This window comes from Oryzias latipes, chromosome 20, assembly GCF_053564925.1.
Source record: "Oryzias latipes strain Hd-rR chromosome 20, Olatipes_Hd-rR_3.1".
NCBI lineage: Eukaryota > Metazoa > Chordata > Actinopteri > Beloniformes > Adrianichthyidae > Oryzias > Oryzias latipes.
Genome location: NC_136256.1, coordinates 6,352,541 through 6,373,674, shown reverse-complemented (window position 1 = coordinate 6,373,674; position 21,134 = coordinate 6,352,541). Strand labels below are relative to the sequence as shown.

The window sequence follows — 21,134 nt, the reverse complement described above, 5'->3', positions numbered from 1 at the left end:
AATTACTTTTACTATCTTCCCTTTTTTTGGTAGGCATATATAAAATAAAATGTACTCTGACATTTGCGAGTAAAATCTGCTTGACATGTTGCAGGTCTTCCACACACGTTCTGAAGATCTTCCTGGAAGTTAGATATTTAAATATAACATTTTCTTTCTTTGGCTGCACGGTGGCGCAGTGGTTAGCCCTCTTGCCTCACAGCAAAAAGGCCTCCGGTTCAAGTCCCGGCTGGGGGACATGAAAAAACACAATATCAATGGGGACCTTTCTGTGCGGAGTTTGCATGTTCTCCCTTTGCAAGTGTGGATTCTCTCCGCAGTCTTTAAGGCATGGCAAATAAAGACAAGAAAATAAAAGGATAAAACCTGCATCAAACTCGATATTTTATAAAAATAAATGCAAATCCACTTTGGATGCAACTTTCTTAGTAATATCCTGGTAATGTTGGAGAGCTGGTGGCTGCATATTATGTAAACTTATGGTGTGACCAGATTTTGCTGCCAGCTCAACTTTAAACACTTGGAGAAGGTACAACACAAATTTCTGATGTCGAACCAGAGGCACATATATAGTTTTGACTTCAGTTTTATCTCCAGATTACCAACATCTTCACATTTTTCAGCATCCCAAGACTAGAATCTCACCTTTTTTGAGGAACACAATGACCGCCAAGATCGACTCTTAGCTGTTAGGCTGCTTTGGACTTCATGTGCCACAGCGAACCACACGACAGGTTGTCGTGTTTTTGCTTTGGAAAACGCTTTTATCTCTTCCAGGCCTCACTTTGACTTTCTTACTGCTGACTCCTCCACTTTTAAATCTTGTCTTTTAACAATATCAAAGGCTTGTGATCATTTGAAATGATTAACCTCTCTGTTTTATTTTTTATTTTATTTGGTATATTTAAATGAATAAATAAAGTAGGGGTGTGCCAATACACACCCGTACTAAGAAATGTGGAGACCTTGGGTGCTTGAGGTGTCCAATAATCCAACAAGCCCCCCAGCAACCCAATTGAAATCCCACCTTTTGGTTTGTACATGGCTTATTCTGACACACACCACCGTCTAATACACAAACTCAATTTTACCTCCTTCTTCTGTTACCCATGCTTTCCCCTATAAATCCTCTTCACTCTCTTCTTTCTGATCCAAAACCCAAAAGTAAAGTGAAAGGAAAAGATATAAAAATGAAAGTTAGCCTAGTATACAATAAAATTAGACAAAAACAAACTCTGTGTATCCAAAATTCACACAATCCCCGTTGTAACAGCATCAGGACAGCACAAATTAATTTAAAAAGTATTCTTTACTCTGATCGATGTTTAGCTCAGACGTCGTTCATCAACCTCAGAAAACATCAAGAAAAATTCATCTGTGAAATGTTTGGAATCATCCGGACCAATCTTGAAATTTCTAGAATTAGTTCTGTGTGATGTTGGAACCAGATTATTGAAATGGTCCAGATCCAAATACAACTTCTAAATCAGGATTTGAAGACTTTACCTGGAATTCTTAAACACATAAGGAAAAACAGCTGTGACAAAGTGAGATGTAAAAAACAGACTACTCTTCAGAGTAGTCAATGTTCACACACTTGTGAAAGCTTCAAAGGAAGGAAAGCTAATTATTGCAACTGAATTACGCAAAGGAAGCTGGTTAGCCTTGAGGTGAAGAAGCTGCACAAAGATTGACACTGTTGAAGCAGGGGTTTTTTTTAGTGAACCCTTATTTTACTAAGGGGATCAGTTGAGAACAGCTCCTCACAAAGATGACCTGGCGTCTTGATGTCCGTTTATATAAGCGTTTGCCCTTAAACAGGGACCTCTCTGAGCTGCAGCTGATAACTTTGTAATAGGAACATGGTTTGGAAGAGAATCTTCGTCATCAGAAATGAAAAATAAAATCTGGACTTTTATGCCTTTAACAGCCACTACATATATTTTGCTCATATTGCACGGATAGATTTCATTTCATTGTAGCTGGAAGTAAACCATTTTTTATGGGTGCTGTCACAGTCCTGTTCTGAAATCCAGTCAATGGCAGGAAGTCAAACTGTTGGCAAACAATGGTGGACATTTATTCTAAACAAATCCTTAACACATTTCAGTTAAAATGTTCAAATTGTCATTTGTACCACAAGCTCTGAAACAGTACAGCTGTGAAAAATGAGATTTTCAGTAAAGAAAACAAGGCAGAAAGATTTTTACCCTCAATCTGATTTAATTGAAATTACTCCCAAATGTTGAAGTGCATTATTCATTATTATTCATTCCTGTATTAGAGGGGACAAAGAAGTGAATGCGATGGACCGGACCAACTTTCAGGTGTTTGGTGACTTCCCAAGGAAACTTGATTGTTAAAGTATTTTATTTCTCACACAGTTACTGTTCTATAGTAGACTAAAACCATCAGAGCACTATTAGTCATATTACCCACATTTAAGGCTGCTTTGTGTTCATAATCAAGCCTCTGCTGCTGTTAGCATGATCTGCACCCACATTCTCTACAACATGCAGTCAGACTCACCAAAATAAAATTCCAGATTTGTCATTTTTTTGCCTTTTAAATTTTAGACACACATGAGTGTGTCAGTAACGGAAGCAAAAGAAGTCATTGCTATGGTTACGCAGCAGTTTGTTCATAAAAGACTTTTATTTGGAGGATGGTCATATGAACACTCAGCTGCTTCTTTTGTTAGAAAAAAAATCATTTTTTGTGTTTACAAAACGACTACAGATGACGAAAACCATTAACAGGAGGAATTACAAAATCAAACCAAGTACTTGGCAGAACATGGAACACTAAAATGTGGAAAAACTTCAGTTGAGACCAGAACGGGATCGTGAGCTCTGTTGGTGATGCATGGCAGCGCAGGAGGTCAAGTGCAGCACTGAACAGCTAAGGTTCTGCAGCAGAACAAAGCAGAGGAACCTTCCAGAACAGTGTTGACTGTTGCAGCAGTATCTGCAATAACGCATCATTTCATGCTAGAAGCCTACAGCACCACCTGCTGGTGAAGCGGCACAAACAGGTTCACTCAGTCCAAAGGATTTTAAAGAGGAAGGAACGGTTGGCCTTGATGTGGCTGTAACCTGGACTACAAATCCAGTGTTTGCCCTCTGGGTTCATTCTGATGGAGAAAAACTCCCACCATGGTTCTGATTTCAGCCGTTCGTCTCCACAGAAAAAAAACAGACACGTTGGGCTGAGCCCTGGTGACGGAACAGAGCTAAAGGTCTTCCAAGCAGCAGCATCACCTGTCATAAAGTGGATGATCAGGAAGATCCCAGAAGGCTGTTCTTCTCTGTAGACCGGCACCGTGTGAGCTCATCGAGACAATAAAAGTCACAACAAAAAAAACTAAAACACGGCAGTGACACCTCCCCTCACACATCCATGTTAAACACAATTAATGATCAAGAGAAGAGACAGTAGTGACTTTAGTAGAAGACAAAAAGCTTCCATGATTAAAAACATCATTTTCAAGTTGTACCTGAAGTGCAAAGAATTAATGTACAGATTTCAACGGCAGAACTTCATTCATGTCAGCAGACGGTTAGGAGCCAAACTCGACGGTTTCATCTGTGATGGGCTTGAACTCGTAGTTGCCTCTGCCGTCCATGTGAAGGTAAAACTTCAGAAAGAAGACGCAGAGGAAACCGGGAGACAAAAGCAGAGATGCTGTGTGAGAGCGGTCTGCCCTTCTGAGTAAACAAGAATGTTGAAATATTCTTCACATCCAGGAAAACAGCTTAAACGTTGGGATTTATTTGACCATATAGAGAACGATGTGACCTCAACACGTGGCAAAATAGACAAAACATGAGATTAGATAGTCATTCTGATAGATAACAAGTGGCTCATGGTTCAGAAAAACGTCAAGAGGATCAGAAAAACGGCTGTGAACAGAAATCATCTGCTTCTGCTGTAGAAATGAGTTGCTGCCTTCACTTTCACAAAGAGGTCTCAAAATGTCTAAAAAACCTCGCAGAGGAACATGTAGGACTTACTTTATGATGCTTCCACAGAGACTTTCTATGAGACACCGTGAATAAAGTGATGCCCACCTGTGGAGTCAAGGAAGATGTCAGTATATGTGGTTGTACGTGTTGAGACATCTTTATTTGCAAAGACGCAATTCAAAGTGATGTGATGATGTTAAGTCCATACTCCTTCCTTAATCAAACGTTCCATCAAACTATGTTTTACTGATGTTTAAAGGGCTGGAAATCTCTTCAACTCTAATTTTTCTGAATATGTTGGCATATTTGTAAAAGAACACAGATCATGAGATCAACCTCTGGATGGACAACTGGATGAGGTTTCTCATTTACCAAACAATGCTGGAGCGGATGAAACCTGACAGTAGGGATGCATGATATGAGGGAAAACCCACGATATTAGTCATCAATATTGCGATGACAATATAACTTTTGATACACAAACAAACAGCAAAAACATATTTTCCATTTCACTGCAACAGTTTCATTTAAATAAGAGTCAACATAAAATACACTCCAAGTGACCCTCGTCTACACAGGAGGCGAGCGAAAAGGAGACCATCCGATTGGTTAAATGCATAAAGGGATTTATTTGATTTGCTAAATAGTTCAAGCTGCTATAAGATTGTTTTAGCACATTTAAGATTGCCATTATTTGCAATTTTTGCAGACTTTTGCTATATCTGTATCACACAGCTTGATATCGTGATAGCGATAAAATTAGCGATTTACCTGACAGTGGTAATGCACCCTTAGAGACGCATGAGACCAAACAGAAATCTGCTGCTAGAGAAGATTCTACCGATCCATGTAAGGTTCTAACCTTAGAGGTTTTTATATTTGTCCTTTTATTGCACATTCAAAAGTTAATGAAACATTCTTTTTCGTTGATTTGTAGACCATGTAACCGAGAACCTTTCAAAGGTGCAGTTCAGGGTCAGTGATCGTCCAGAATGTCTTGTTCTAGATTTGTCTTCCAGTTAAAAAAAAAAACATTCTGTTTTCACCTTGTGTTTTAAACTGGTTGTGTCTGCATCTATCAAATTTGCAGACTCGTCTTATTTTAGCCTTAATAAAGTACAGATGATGATTCTGATGATGGCTGCTGTGAATTGGCACAAAGAACAGAACGCTGAACAGAACTGATCTCCAAATGCAGCAGTTTCTGCAGCTGTGTGTCAGACATGCTGCTTCTGTCGCTCCTCACCGTTTTGCAGTGACTGTAGATGAAGTCCTCCACGTCCACGCTAACTGCACTTGTGCACTCGTCCAAGATGGCGAACTGGGGTTTGTGGTAGAACAATCTGGCCATCTGCACAAATACACAATTATCAGTCACTTTGAAAAATCCACTAACAGTCCGACTGAGCTTAGGGAAGGGTCCGTACAGCCATCCTCTGCTTCTCTCCTCCACTGAGAACATCCATCCAGTCCTGGACCGAATCCCAGCTACCCTCTCTGTCCAGGATGTGACCCAGCTGAACGTTGTCCAGATACTGCTTCAAAACCTACACACAGATGTACACAAAAATATTTCTTGACACTACTTGATATTTACTTCGACACAACACTGATTCAGAAAGTGCGGCTGATGTAAAAAAAAGATGCCATCTGTTGTCTGCATGTCATCAAGATCCAAATCCAGAATCCACATGCAGCTTCATCAATACTGAGCTCAGCTCAACTGTAGACCCTCTGATGTCCTCCATCAGAACCTGATGAGTGAACTTCACTGGAGCTTACTCCGCACACAACTCCAGAAATAGTCAGAATGGGCGGGGCCAAGTTTGATTGGCAGCTGCCTCTGACAGCAGCTCCCAGCATCTGCAACATTTTAACTCAGGGAATGAACGATTGAAAAATAAAACTATTTTTTCAGCAGATGACGAGCTCTTTACTGTCTGGTTTAATTGCATAACCATCAGAGCAGCTGAGGATGAGGAGAGCACAAAGGTAGAACGAAGGCCAACCTGATCAGAGATGCCCTTCCTCCTCTGTTCCTCACAGGTGTCGGGGTAAATCACCTGATCCCTCAGAGTGCCCAGAGTCATGTAGGGTCTCTGTGGAAACAGCAGCCAATGGAATGAAATATTCCGGACAGTTCCCAGGCTGCTCGGACAACTTTCAGAGAAATCAGATTATTATACTGCCTTCTATCTCCGAACTCAGGGAAAACAAACAAGCAAGTCTTTGATACACAAAAAAACTATGAAAGTAAACATAAAGTCAGTCTGAACGTTGTTCAAAATGAAAATGTTCAAGGCTGCTATTTTTTAATGCCTCATTAAAGATTTTCTATTTTCAACCACCGACTGACCTGAGGAACGTAGAAGAGCTTCCCTCGCTCTGGTTTGGTGAGCTCTCCGCCAAAGAGAGGCCACAACTGTTCACAGTGAAGAAGAAACACAAGTCACTTAGCTACGTCTGCATTCAAGGACCAGTCTTTCTCCTGTCACTCCACGGTTCAGCCGTTTCCCTCCCAGCTGCTTTAACAGCCTGAAGACCATGCGACATGTGAGGCCTACCAAAGCTCTGAGCTCCAGGCTTCTGTTGGAGTTTTAAAGGCCTAAAGGTTCAGGAGATTCCACGGGTCAGTAATTCACTCTGCATTTGAGTTCAGGTAACAGAATCTCAGCAGATCCAAACAGACTGGGAGACTCAAAGAACTCCCTTCAAGCTTTTCTTTTAGTGTCCAGTGGGTGAATTCCTGTTGGCAGCAATGCATGTTCAATCAACGTCTTCCAATGTTCGCACGTATATGCCTATTTCGGGCTTCAGTGTTCAAAACTCTCACGTTCACGCATAGCTGTGCAGGTTTCCACCAGTTTGGGCTCTGCCAATGAACTTTCGCCAGTCAGGGACTTGGAGTTGGTAGTGACGTATGGATAGTTTCCAAATACCAACCACTTGAAAACTGATCATGGAGGAGAAATGAATAATTGCAGTCTGTTTCCAGATGGAATTCATTGACACAAAGTCTTTCATAAATCAGAATAGAGCTGTGAAAGAAAAGGCCTAAAGCCAAATTCACAAGACTGGCACCGTTTCTGACGTTTCACACCAAGCCTCTCTAGTATCGTGTAACCACAGTCCAGTGTGAACGCCATATGCTAAACGTCGGTGTGAATGTACAGTTCCAGATCCAATGATTCTAAAAAGTCACACTGGCCTCTGTGATTCCATCAGGTCGAGTTTTGAAGTGAAGCATGTAATTACACCTCTCCACTGCTTAGAACAATTTCTACATCATTTATCACTGTAACACCCTCCCATCCCCTGTGAGACTCTCTGTGGCGCTCCGCTGAATTCATGTACAGAGTGATGAAGTGGAGCAGCTACTCCAGTGTTCAAACCCAGGTCCTGTTTACATGCAGAACCCATGAAATAGTTAGTGGAGACAGAGCTTTACTCTGTCAGTGACAGGAAGCTGAAGTCATGTCTGTGGTGCAGTGTGCAGACTGAGCATGCTCAGATAAGCTCCATTCCAAACCACTACTCTTACCTCTCCAAGGACTCGAAACAGAGAACTTTTCCCACATCCGTTAGGTCCACACACCAGAACGTTGTTGCCCGACGTCACCTTCACAACACAAATCATGATCAGGTTAGCCGTTTCATTCCGTTTCCATCACAAAGTTATCTACATACATGCATGCATGGCTTTCCACCGGACTTGTTGCAGACTTCCCTGTAATCTCCAGGGCAGAACTGACGTTCTTTAGGCTCTCAGTGTATATTCATTCAGCCCACACATTTTAGGTAAACTGACCACTTTACAGGTGTAGTTTGTTGGTTCAGACTCTGACCCCAGAACATTTCATCCAAAGAAAACTTGCAAGCACCGATTTGAAACTGACATAACGCAAGTAAACTATCACACAAACATCAGCATCTTCTAAATGAGAGCTACTGAGATGTGAGACTTTTGGCTGCATTTCGTTCATGCTTGCAGTGAGTGTTGCAGGGATGAGTTTGCTCTGAACCCTGCAAACACAAGAGATTTGGTTTTAATCTTCATCTGTCACCAATGCCATTGGTCAGATTACTTTAGAACATCAGATATTTGCATGCCTGCCACAAAAAATATCGACTGTGTTATCATAGAATTTTTTATACTGCTGACAAGTCATTTCTATTTTCCAGTTTTTCCCAGTCCTCATGTTCCATCTCTTTCATTTTTCTCCACAACACCAGAGCTTCTTTACTCTGGGGGCAGCTGAGAACCCTCAACCCCCGCCTTACACTTCCCAGGGTACCATCGACCATCATCAGGTGCAGAGTGGGTCTTCTGTAATGACCCAAGTGTCTTACCTCACAGCTCATATGACAGAAGACCGCTTCTGGATTTGAGGCTTCAGATCATCTTTAAAGGCTGCCGTCTGTTTTATTATTGGGCATCAACCATCTCACAACTTCAACTCATCGCTCCTCTGCATTGTTTTGACTTAAAGTTTGCAAACAACAGCAAACCTTCAGCAGTCCTTCTTTTAATATCTTGTTTGCACCTGTTATCCAGGTGCAAATATTTTGGGTGGATTATCAGCAAATCCTAAAGCAACAGCAGACGAGTTTGCACTCTTTGCGAGGGGCATTAGTAACACAGATCCAACATGTGTGCAATGTGTGCGGCAACGGTTTAAAGTGAGACTTAAGTCATCTGAACCACTGTTCAGATTTTTCTGCAAAGCGACTGATGCTCTGAGATGAACTTTAAGGCTCAAGGTTGAGCTAAAGGTGCAAAAGCTGTTTGACGGTGAACACAGCTTTCAGAAAAGGATATGCTGGCCTGCTATCAGAGTCAGAACTGCAACACAAGTTTCCACCTGAAAGTGGACAATACCTCTCCAAAAAAAGTGTAAATCTGAAAGTTCTCAGGTCGTTGCTAAGCAACAACCCTTCTTCAGAAGCTGGTGTCAGCAGGTTTACCTTAAAGTTTAGGTCTTTGATGAGCATGTCCCCGTTGGGGGTCATGAGGGGCGTGTGCTCAAATCTAGAAAATAAAAAAAGTCTCTTTAAGAAAAAGGTGTTGCAAACTGACAAGACTCCAGTCTCCAGAGCGACTGACTTACTGAATGATGTGGTCTCTGTGGATGATTTGCCCTCGTCCAGGAACCAGAGGCCTATTCTCTGTAGTGTCTGCATAAAACAAACAAGAATGGACATTCAGATGTGAGAGTGACTGCAGGGGCAGATCTGTGTGGAGGCCGTGTTCTGTACCCGTCTCCTGCTGGGAAACCATGGTGCGCTCATATTTGCCAGCATTCAGCTCCTTCAGAACCATCATCAGTTCAGTGATCCGAGCAGTGAATCTATGGGAAATAAACAGGCCGTACCAACATGAGGACAAAAATTCACCACGTAAAAATATAATAAACTATGAAGACTCTTTATTAAAAAACTGATCTGATGATGAAAATGTGGATGGTTTAAAACATTTTTTTTTTTTTCCCTCACAAAAAAAGTTCAAACTCAGTGCATTGTGGTCTTTATTGGCCAATCTAGTGAGCGTCGATGCACACTGGTTTTTCATAGGGACTTTCTAAGGCACTGGATTTTGGAATTAAAGATTTACACAACTGTACACAATGGCGAACGCAATGTATATAGTGATTAGTAAAGGAATTCGGACACAACCACGGTGTGATCAGCAAATATGAAGGGAACAAGTCTGCCACATCACATCCACATCCTGTGCCATCGAGTAGGTCACCGCCTCTATTCCATTAGATTCGTGCCACATTAATGTGGGATTTACTTAAACATCCAGCTTCAAAACAAATCTCTAGAATTTGTCAACTCGCTATGCACAGTTCAGTCTCCTCAGTGCTCAGTTTGACTGATTTTATTGCTGTTATGTTCACACCGGGCCCGGAAACGCGTGTTCGAGCAACAGCTTCCAATGAAAAGTCAATGTAACCATGTGTAAAAACGCGTTTCAAGTTTCAACTTTCAAAACTCTCCAATTTCTGCATAGCTACACACGTTTCTACAACTGTTTCTTGGCTCTACATCCAAAAGGCATGGTGATACAGCAAGCGTCAAAAGTTAAACCTGTTGAACTTTGACCACGCACCAAACTTCGGTTTGTGCCCTACCGTAATTATTTGAAACCAAGTCTTTCATATGTCGGAACAGAGTTGTGAAAGAAAAAGCCTTTTACATTTCACACCAAGCCTCTTCCAACTGTAGGCACATGTGCCAATATTGGGTGGGGACATGACCTAAACCCCATGACCTAAAAGCACATACAAAAACCCACGTTTTGTGCATTCTTGAATGCACCACACCTCGGTGTGTACCTAGCATAAATGTGGTCAGATGGTCAAATCTGCCTCAAATGTGTGACGATCCTGTAGTCTGGAACATTCATACGCACATAGAACTCTATCCAGTAAAACGTAAAAAGTGAGATCAGGGGGACTACTGTTGCAATAAAATCTAAATAATTCCTTAAAGGGCATTTTGATAAAACCCATCAAAAACTGTTGAAACTCTTGGAATTTTCTCTACGTGGCGTAAAAATCACAACTCACAAATTTTGCACATAACTCGGCTCCTAAAAAGCATGGTGCTGTGTGGTTGATAGTTTAAGCGTTGGTGTTAAAGTCTGTAAATAGATCAGGATTTGCACTCTTGAAGCATTCCAAATCCTCTGCTGTATCTGAAGGTGATTTGAAATGTTAGAGACATTGGTTGGGCACTTACCCAGAGAGGCGGGTCATCTCTCTGCCAGCCAAAACAATTCTGCCCAGTGCCTGGGACATCCTGAGGAGCATCCGGCCACTCTGGTAATAGTCCTGCACCAGCAACAGGGGAGGTTACTAATAAATAAAACCTTCTGGAAGCACACTGTACAGTTGTTTTTGTGCGCTTTTTAGTGGAACAGGTGAAGTCCATTAGTTGTATATGACCATACGTCACTAAAGCAGCATGGCTTTAAAGCGGTTTTAGCACCAGAAGGTCACAATCAAGAGGCAGTTTTTTTTGCAACAGCAAAGCATAATGTAATATAGTTGGACCGGTCATTAAAAGCACTAAATTCCAGTGAGCCAAACATTCCCAGTGGCTTATAAAACAAAATGTATCTCTTTGTAGAGAGAGCCAAAAAGCACAGATGCAGATCCAGGCTAAAGTGAAATGATGCACCTTCCTGGCTTTCCATCTGTAGATACATTTATAATCACAGCAGATCTTTTAATGGTATCCAATGAGGACAAGAATGGTTTAGTGCAGAGAAAAGGTTCTTTTTGGGGAAAATTCGTCTTAGTTCTGTTTCACGGCTGGGTTTACTTAACTAAACCTCTCTTTTATGCTATCCACAAACCATCATTTGTTTGATCCAAACAAAGTTGAAACTAAATTGTCTCACTTGCAAGATATTATCAAATCATAGATGCATATTTCTTCAAGTTAATTTTGAGACTTTAAGATCTTTTTAAAACCAATTTTTCTGCCTAATTTCCAGCCCTATAGATAAAAAAGAAATCTTTAAATTTTAGAACTATTATTTGTCAGTTATGGAGTTAGGTAATAAATTACAATTACTAGACCAGAGATTTCCCTCATTACTTCATTGATCACATTTGCAGTGAAACCATCGGTGATGAATAAAACAAAAGAATGTGTGTAAACACTTTGCTCTGCCACTGTCTCTTTGCTAATGCATGAGGGCTAAGGAAGATTTGGAGATTGAACAAAGTAAGATGAAGAGGGCATAAATATGGACATGAAGGAATACGTAGGATAAGTAATAAATTTTAAAAAAACTTTAAAGGGACAGAAAAAGTGCAAAGTACAAGAAAACTGTCATTCAGATGTGGTCCAACTTGCCTCTAAAAGATCAGAGTGTGAGCTCTGCAGGTGTCGGGGGTGGGACAGGTTCAGAAATGGCCGGCTGACCACCAGGTAGCCCACCACGGTGGCTATGTCTGCAGAGGAGAGGCACTCAGGTCAGAGAAAGGCTTTCACAAACGGCCTGCTCATTTGCTTTTATGTCTGCGCACATTTTGCAATGATGCTGTCCACGAAACCCATGGAGAAGCGGAAGAAGATGAAACTGTGCAAGTGGTCCACCTGCAAGACAGAAATGTCACTAAATAAAAACATCACCACTCTGGATTTTTAAAGCTGAAAAACAGCAAGAAACTGTCCACCTTCTTCCCCTTTTCAGTTACTGTTAGATATGGGGAGTGGCCAAGTCTTTGGGTGGATGTTTTAGCATCACAAAGAGGATTGTGGCGTTCTTTCAGTGGATTCAGACTTTTGTGGTGGCACTTTAATTGCCCCTCATTCCCTATGTGGGGCAGGTTAATAAAAAAACAAGACCTGAAGGATTATTCCCCCAAGCCATACTTTTTCCTCTGCTGCATGCTCTGATTAAAATGTCTGTGGTTATGAGTGCAAACGTTAAAAAAATTCAGGAAAATCTTAAACTTGCTAGAACAGGATGACGAATTCTCACGGACTCCACTTCTACAGCTTCCTGTTCAAGTTCTCTGTGCAGATTTGGCTTCTAAATTAAAAAAATGTAAAACCGACTTTTAAAGTCTAATCTCACCAGATGCATCATTGGGATTTTCCAACCAACACCTCCTCTACCCTGCCACCAAAGCAGGCAGGGTAGAGTATGCTACAGACATCCAAATGTAGGAGAGTGACCACTGCTGAGTCTCAATCTGCTTTCTATCAAAAACAAAAGCTCTTACTTTGAAAAGCTTTGCTCACATGATCACACTGTGACAGGCAGAGGCTTTAACGCACCAGTTTCTTGAAGGTGGAGTAAATGGTCTGTTTTTCGCGCGTGTTCCCGTTGTAGAAGGCGATCTCCTCACTGAGGAAGGGAAACACAGAATCTCATTGGTATAAACACAAACTGGCTGTGGCTCGGGAGACATGCGTACAGTTCCCTCACAGCAGAAACACTGCTGGCAAACAAAAACCTAGCTCCATAAACCCAACAGAAGCACCCACAAGCGTGCCCACACACACACACACATCCCCCTGAAGTGCACATGAGCTCAGCAGATTTCACCTGTTGGTTATGAGGCGGGAGTTCACGTAGCGGTACTCTCCTTCATAGCGCTGCTCTGTGACCGTCATCTTGCCGATGGGTCTCCTCAGTCTGGTCAAGAACAGGCCTGAGATCAGCAGGTAGGACATCATGATGGTCGGGCCCTGGTTAGAAAGCACACATCAAATCCCATTTAGCTTTGCATCTTTAGCTAGGTAATTTCTCCTTTTATTCGATTTTTCTAATAAAACAAGCCCTGACTTTTGAACATTGTAATACAGGGTTCCCCTGACTATATCACATTTTTTTCAGTGCAATTTGGAAAGCTTTTCTTTTTTAATAGTGCACAGTAATCTGCATGCTGGTTGGCTCTAGAGCACTGTCAATCACCCCTCTGTGTCGTGTCTCCTGTAAAGAATGTTTTCAGCCAGAGTTACACAAATCTTCAATCGCATGCAGATCTTTGTTTTCAGTCTCCAATCCTGGGCTTATATTTCTATGAAGGCTTGGACTTTGAAAGTGTAAAAATATTCGTGTCTGAGAGAAAAGTGTAGAAAGTGTGCAGCGAGTTTTACAGCCTTAGAACACCTATAATCCTACAGCGCAGATTTCACCTATTGTGGTTATTTTTGGAGCGTAACTTCCATGATTAATGACGGAACACTGTCGCAACAAAATTGTTCGCAGAGTCATTCACAACAGCAGGACTTCAAGCAAAACGCCACTAACAAAAAAAAACAAGCAAAAACTGAACATGTTTGTTTTTGAGAAAGAAAAGTCATCTAAAAGAAACAGATGGAGAAAAAGTTCAGATAAAGGACCCATAACCCAGTAAAAACTCTGGAGAGTTTCTTCCTCACCTGAGCTCCGATGGCGCTCGTCAGCTTGAAGATGTACAAACCGATGTCCAGCAAAGGCTGCAGACAGACAAACAGAAAGATGGTGTGATCCTCTCACAACTGCTTCATTCCACTCTTTGCAGGTTTGCTAGCAGCTTCTGTCAGCTGGAACTCCTACACTTGAGTCTGTGCACCACAAGTTGATTTTACCTTGCTGAGGTTGGAGTACAGATCCACCACACTGTTGCAGAACTTCTCCACGTCTTGGGTCAGCAGCTGGTCTGCATTGGCAATCCGATTGTCCAAGTTTCCCATTTTGTAGTAAGTGAAACCTCTATGAAGCAAACTCAAGGTCAGGCAGATTTTCTGATGACTTCAAATTTCCTACAGGAGACTAAAGCTGATCACAACAGAAAAATGTTCTTTTTGTAGCATTGTATTCATTTTAGAAAAAAAGGTTTTAGTTCAAAGGTTTTCCAGGCATTTTACTGTACAGTTCTGCTCTTAATTCCAATCATAGTTTAAACTTAAGTTTTTCATTCTTCCACTTTCGGCTTCTCCCATCAGGGGTCGCCACAGCGAACAAGTCGCATGGTAAATTTGGCAATGTTTTACGCCGGATGCCCTTCCTGACGCAACCTTCTCAAACCGGGCTTGGAACCGGCAGAGGTAGAGAAGGGAACAGGGAGCAGCCCGGAGTTCAGCCCGGAGTTGAACCCGGGTTTCACGGACGGAAGGCGCCGCAAACCAGCACGAGCTAAACCGGCTCAAACTTAAGTTGAAGTTTAAGCAAACCCAACCATTGTTGTTTCTAAACTACAATGAAAAACTTAAGTTTTTCATTGTAGTTTAGAAACAACAATGGTTGGGTTTGCTTAAATTTCTGTCAAACTCAGGTCTATAGAAGACCGAATTCTTAACCAACTACCACTGTCTTTGCAGCCTTCTACAAGTAAAACAGCTGTTCCAGGTTATTAGCAGCTAAAAGTGCAGTACGACCCCTCTGGACTAAGCTATTAACTGGATGACGACTGCACAGCACAAAGGTTGTGAGACTAGTCTGCTGCGTTTGAGGCTTAAGGGATGATGAGTTTCCATAGTGATGAAGATGCTATACTCACTGCAGGTACTGGTCATAGAGCTTCTTGGTGAGCCTCTCTCTGAACTTCAGCTTCAGCTCGTTCAGGCCCAACTTCAGCAGATTGTTCACCAGAGCGATCTGCATTAAGGAACACACAGACGAACATGACCAGAACAGCACCTCCTATGTGTCAGTTTGTGAAAAATAGCATTGAGTCTGTGCGCGAGCAGCAGGGCCACAGTCTAAAGTCCAAGGATCCTTCTCAAACTTACAGCTGGCATGAACTTGATGAAGCTGAACAGGCAGTTCTTGAAATCCTTGGTTGAGCGACCAATGATGGCACTGCAAAGATGAGAACACACAGGCTAAAGGAGGCAGAAAACCAGACAGCATGAAGAACTGGGTTAGCTTGCATCGTCTTAGAACTTTCAAATCCAGAACCCCTTCTTTAGTTTGAAAGAAGTCATGACATCTTTTTGTATGCTAGCTTTCATCTTTCCTTTATAGAGTTAAATTCTGTTTTCTGCTGTTATCAGAACTCAGAGAAATGAAACCTGCAGCAAACTCTGCAGAAACTTCAATGGCTTTACATCTTTTACAGTTTCAAGGCTGCATATAGCCTTTAAATAATCTAACAGAAAGACACTACATTGATACTGATCCTACACCATTTATAATCTGGATCCACACCACTAGTTGTATATGAGAACTGGAGCGGCCCCTTCCCCCTGGTGATCCAAACAGGAAGCACCAGCAGGCGCCAAGAATCCAAAATCCCATAGATTGTGTCCAAATCTCTGTAAACACTACAAAGTGCCCTATATAGTGCGTTCAGCATTTTGTAGTTCTGTTCAAATCTTCAATTACAAAATCTAGTGCCCTAAAAATTTGTCTCCGCAAAAAAACAGTCTGCATAAATGCTCACGAGGTTTGCGAATATGGACCACAATCCATTGTGTTCAAACTATTTTTGAGAAGAAGATAAAAAGAAGTATTGTAATAATTTTTTTAATAAAACATCCAAGTTTTCATCACCAGAACACACTGGTGTACAAAATGCTTTTAAATCAAGGACACTACAGTGCCGCACTATTTAGTTTTTTATTTGGTAGGAAGTAAGGAGGGAATTCAGATATAGCCATAGACGCTTACTGGGAAATAAACTGCTATTGCTCAGTCATTCTATATGTCAGAGTAAGCATTTCAGGTCTGATAACTTTTTTTTTTTTTTTTTTTTTTAAACCTGTTCTTGATAATCCTCATTTTTTAATGAAAACTTTTCTGTAGTTTAAGTTATTCAAGTTATAAACTGACCAATCAGATGCCTCAATAAAAGTAGGAGGTCTCGCTTTTGATTGACAGATTCTACCAACACAATTTTCAAGGGTGTAAACTTCTAACAAGGTCACTCCTGATTGGTGAGAGAGATTGCCATAGAAACGATGACTCCAACAGACTTGGGCCAATCACTGCTTACCAACGTCATCTGGCATCTACATGGCGCCGTCCGTATTGTAAAAAATGGTGACTAAATTAACTTAATTTGGTTAGAGCACGAAGTAAGGCATCATCTATGAGTAACGTCACAATGACTCGGTCCAGTTCTCATCTACAGTCAGTGGTTCACACACATCTAACAACGACGTGACTCAGGACAAAAAGAGTCTGAAGACAGGTCAGACCTTTCAATCATGGTTCCGTTCTGGATCATCCACACGTCACAGTAGGTTCTGGTCACCAGCATGCTGGCAATGAGGATCAGGTAGGTTGTCTATGAGGAACGCAGCCAATGAATAACAGGGAGGAACCATTAAACATGGCAAACCATTAAGTAAGGCAAAGGTTTTGTCCTTTGAAAATTGGTCATCTCCACTTTCACAGCAGAGGTTTTGCTCTGCCTCCACTATTAGAAACACTTCTGTCAAATCTCAGACCATGAATGCTTATGGTACGTGCAGCAATGAGGTGAGCAAATTATTGAATATTATGGCCATTTTTCCAGAAGAAAGTTAAAATTAATATTACCTGGCCAGTCTTAAAGACCCACTCTGATGAAAACAGTGTTTTTTTGACAAGGTCTTGTGGCATTTTTCTCATTAAGTACACAGATAAACAAAATTAAGATTAAAATGGCATTTCTGAGTATGTCTTCATTCAAATTGTTGTTATTTAGGAGCAGATGAAAAAATACAGTTTGAAAAAAATATTGTATTTGTGATGTAGAAAATAGGGTAGCCCTTTGCTCCACTCTGCAACAGAAAAGGGAGGGTAGGGGAGGGGAGGGGAGGGGAGGCGGCGTTGCTCTATGACAAGTTCTGATGAACTACTGCCGCTCTGCAGAAACTATATCCTAGAAAACAACAAGGTTTTTAAATTTTGCCTAAAATCGTCATCATCCTAATTAAAAGATCACTGGGAAATATTTTACAATAGATCAAAAGATGATCGGAGTGAGACATTAAGACTTAAAACAAAAACAGATACTGGAAAAAAGGGTGGCATATGAAGTTAAATTAGGTATCGATTTTTTTAAAGCAAAGATTCTTTAGTTCTTCTCCATCTCTGTGGGGAAAAAGCTGGGGCTTGAAAAGAATAAACCGACTTTTGTGATTCTGGATTGTTGTTTAAAGATGACTCAGCGTTTCCTACAGCCTTCATTAGTGATCAGCCTTTGTGAAAACTTTCCTGATCCAAATACTCTCAAACATGACAGTACCTCCATGCAGAATACTCCCGGCACCATGATTCGCAAAATCTTAAGGACTCGGAGGAAGAAGGTTTTATCCACGGCCGCCTTGTCTCTTTTGCCATCTTTCTGCATGAAGACAGCACAATGTGTCAGATTCTGCTCCATCCGGGAAAAATATATGGTAAAAGCTGCTCTGTTGGAACAAACCTCTGTGTTGAGAAGCAAGGTCGGCTCTCCTTTAGAACTGGGGAGGAGAACAGAGACAAACTGAGTTTTTGCTACGTCTTCCCTGTGAGGAACATCTTCATTCATTACATTTCTGCCATTCTTTTATTTTAATCAAACACCTGTTTTGATTTGTTTTACGCCTGTGGCTCGTTTCCCGGCTTCCGACCTGACCCAAGGACACGAGCCACAGACGCACGCGCCCCGGCGCGTGCCGAGCTCAGTTATGAGTTAGCATGTTACAAATGTCCACAGCAGGTGACACATGGTTGCACACGTCTGTCCAGTGGGTCCAAAAGTGGCTTAACAATACTTGGGACAGTAACAAAGCCTGGTTCGGTGGTTCGGTCCGAACCAATGCATCGGTTCGCAGTGGTCCAGTTCCAGCACCCGAACTTTCCCCTCCTGACCGTCACCGAGATAACGCGACGTTACGAGCCGGTCAACGTTCAACGACCGGCTTATCTGCTGGAACTTTAGGGCCGCGCTGTACCTGTGAAGGCCACCTGGACCATAACTCGAGGACTGACGACAAGGACGAAACCACGGTGTGACGAACTGAACCGGCCTGTCAACCAGGCTGAATCCGGCTCCAATCCCGACTTGACGATTACCCCTAAATGTCCCACTCCCAGACAGCCGCCAACAACAAGCCGTCAAGCGCGGCAGCTGTCTCCCGTCGCAGAGTGTTGTGTTGGTCACTCACCTGTGACCTTTCGGCGTTCTGCGCCGTTTACGGAGCAGGTAGATGAGCAGCAGAAGGCCGCCAACCGCGGACGAATTCCTGGCTGTCACAAACTTGCTGAAGGCCGCCATGTTTGTGACACAGACCGGTGAACACGACACCGCCTTCTTCCTGTTTCCACAACTGCTCCGCCCCCTCTTTTTTTAAATAACTTTATTTAAAAGGGCCTTCTCAAATTTCAATCAAGGACCACCGTCACTTTAGTTCGAAGATGGTCTTTTATGACAATTACTTTAAAATAAGTAATGTGTCAGGTGCAGATTCATTTAAAAAGGGAACATGTTAAAGAATTTATAATCAGAATGTTATTTTATTGTTCTTGTATGCACAATAAAATTAGAAAGCTCTAAGAGAAAGAATGTGCAAAAATTATCATATGTAAAATACCAAAAAACACAGAGGTACAAGAGGTCTTTTTTTGGTTTTAGTTTAGTATCAGTTCTGGAAGAAAAACCTGTCCGTCAGTCTGTTTGCCTTGTGAGACCTGCAGCACTGGCCTGACAGTGGCAGTTGGAACGGTTAAGGCTGGGATGGAGGCGGTCCTGGATTTGGTTTGCCTCTGCCTTGGTATAGCGAGAGCTGGCGATGGCGTCCAGGCTGGGCAGGCGGACCCGGTGATGCAATGTTTTCCTGTCTGCGGCTGTGCACCCAGTTTACCACGCTGTCTTGCAGTATACCAGGATGCTCTTTATGGTAGCTCTGTCACTGGCAGCTTTTTTCCAAGTTGTTCCTCCTGAGTATTCTCAGGAAGTGGAGTCACCTTCCCTACTGCCACTGTGGTGTTCAGAGTCCAGGAGAGGTCCTCAGTGATCTATACAACCAGAAAACGAAATAACCTTTTCCACGCAGTCCTCATTTATGTACAGTGAGTACATAAAGTACCAAAAAAAAAAAAAATTTGAGGAACATAAAACATGGACATCGTACGACGGAGTTTTAGGGCCACGGTGAGGAAAAAAAATTCTGGCCAACATGACGAGATTAAAGTCGTCATGTCGACTTTAATCTCGTCATGACGAGTTTGGAGAAAAAACTCGTCGTGTCGAGATAAAAGTCGAAATAAAGTTTCGAGATTAAAGTTGCAATGTTGCGCGAGAGCAGTGAAGCTGAGTCTTTCAGGAGTATTCAGTGTTATGGCTAATGTTAGTGAGCTAGTGGCTTTGTATTTAAGAGTTTACGACAGAGTTTTATGGCCACCGAAAAAAAAGTAATTTTATTAGGAGATAAAAACTCGTAAATTTACGGGAAAAAATTCATAGATTAACAAGGAGAAAACCCCGTAGTTGTCTGTTTATCGGAGCCTAGTTTGAAGATGAAATATGTGGAGTTTTTTGTGAATCTTTATTTCCGGATTATACGTTTAAAACAAAGAGATTCTGAGCCTTCTGGCGACTCAAAATCAGATTATTTTCCGTGCAGCCGTCTTTCCGGGGTTCAGTGTCAGTAAAGCAGAGTTTCATCTGTAAAATAAGGAGCTCAGAGACACGTTTGGGTGCAGAGGACCGCTGCAGCCTTTATTCTCCTTTTCATTGACATAACCTGAAGTTCATCTGTCACATTACGTCATGAACCTGTCATCCAAACACCAATGCGGAAGTAAACAGTGTTACATACGCCCCCTCCTGCAGATGAAGCGACCCGTTTGATGATTAAAAAACAAAGAGCAAACAGCTGCAGCAGGGACACCCGATGGCTTCATCGGGCTGCAGAGATCCTGCAAACCAACCATCAATAAATAAACCTTTAATAACTTGTAAATCAAACAAATGAGCTTCCAGACATTTGGAACGTTATCAATAAACATTCAGCTCACCTGTTCAACTGAGTTTAGTCGGTCTGCTCTGCTGCTGCGCGGCGTTCACTGCTGCTCTGCATGCTCACTCCCACAATAATCTCGTAAATTTACGAGTTTTTTTGCGACTTTAATCTTGAAACTTTATTTCGACTTTTATCTCGACAAGACGAGTTTTTTCTCGAAACTTTGTGTCGAATTTTTTCTCGTCATGACGAGATTAAAGTCGACATGACGACTTTAATCTCGCCACGTTGGCCCAAATTTCTTTTCCTTACCGTGGCCCTAAAACTCCGTCGTAACATCGTCATCCAAATTAATTTGATTTATTTAGTAAAAAATTCTTCACATACTTGAACTTTCTTTTGTTGTTTTCTTCAGGCTATTGTGAGAAGAATTTCTTTGACTCCTAACTAGGAAAAAAAAGAAAATTGGTAAAAAAAAAAAAAGCTGGTAAGTTATAGGAATAACATCTCCTCATCCAAATTGATTACAATTATTGTATCAAATATTTCTGGGCCTTAAAAGCTGTGACAAAGTCTGAGAGAAGCACCATTATGTTGCAAACTGAGGAGAGTGATTCCTATCTACAAGACTATAGACCGTTTTCTCTTCTTCCACCATTCTCTAAAATTTTAGAAATAACATTAAATGATAAATTAGTTACATTTATTGATAAACAAACCATTATAAATGAAAACCAATATGGTTTTTAGAGAAAACAGATCAACCTCATTGGCTATCTCGGA

General features: G+C 41.7%; 1 protein-coding gene across 2 annotated transcripts; it reads right to left on the bottom strand.

The window, feature by feature from the left end:
* Positions 1-2,636: 2,636 nt before the first annotated feature.
* On the bottom strand, positions 2,637-18,741 carry abcd3a (ATP-binding cassette, sub-family D (ALD), member 3a). 2 transcript variants are annotated; one of them, XM_004080836.5, is made up of 23 exons: positions 18,555-18,741; positions 17,831-17,867; positions 17,651-17,749; positions 16,617-16,705; positions 15,207-15,276; positions 14,975-15,072; positions 14,064-14,187; positions 13,875-13,931; positions 13,036-13,178; positions 12,765-12,834; positions 12,008-12,077; positions 11,835-11,932; positions 10,710-10,801; positions 9,222-9,313; positions 9,074-9,140; positions 8,931-8,994; positions 7,507-7,584; positions 6,322-6,387; positions 5,975-6,064; positions 5,393-5,512; positions 5,212-5,316; positions 4,014-4,070; positions 2,637-3,637 (listed from the first exon to the last, which is right to left on the bottom strand). In XM_004080836.5, the coding sequence occupies exons 1-23, from the start codon at positions 18,662-18,664 to the stop codon at positions 3,560-3,562; spliced, it is 1,974 nt and encodes a 657-aa protein (XP_004080884.1). In that variant the 5' UTR covers positions 18,665-18,741; the 3' UTR covers positions 2,637-3,559. The 2 variants fall into 2 exon arrangements, with proteins under 2 accessions (XP_004080884.1, XP_078794806.1); XM_078938680.1 differs by lacking the exons at positions 5,975-6,064; positions 6,322-6,387.
* Between the last annotated feature and the right edge of the window lie 2,393 nt (positions 18,742-21,134).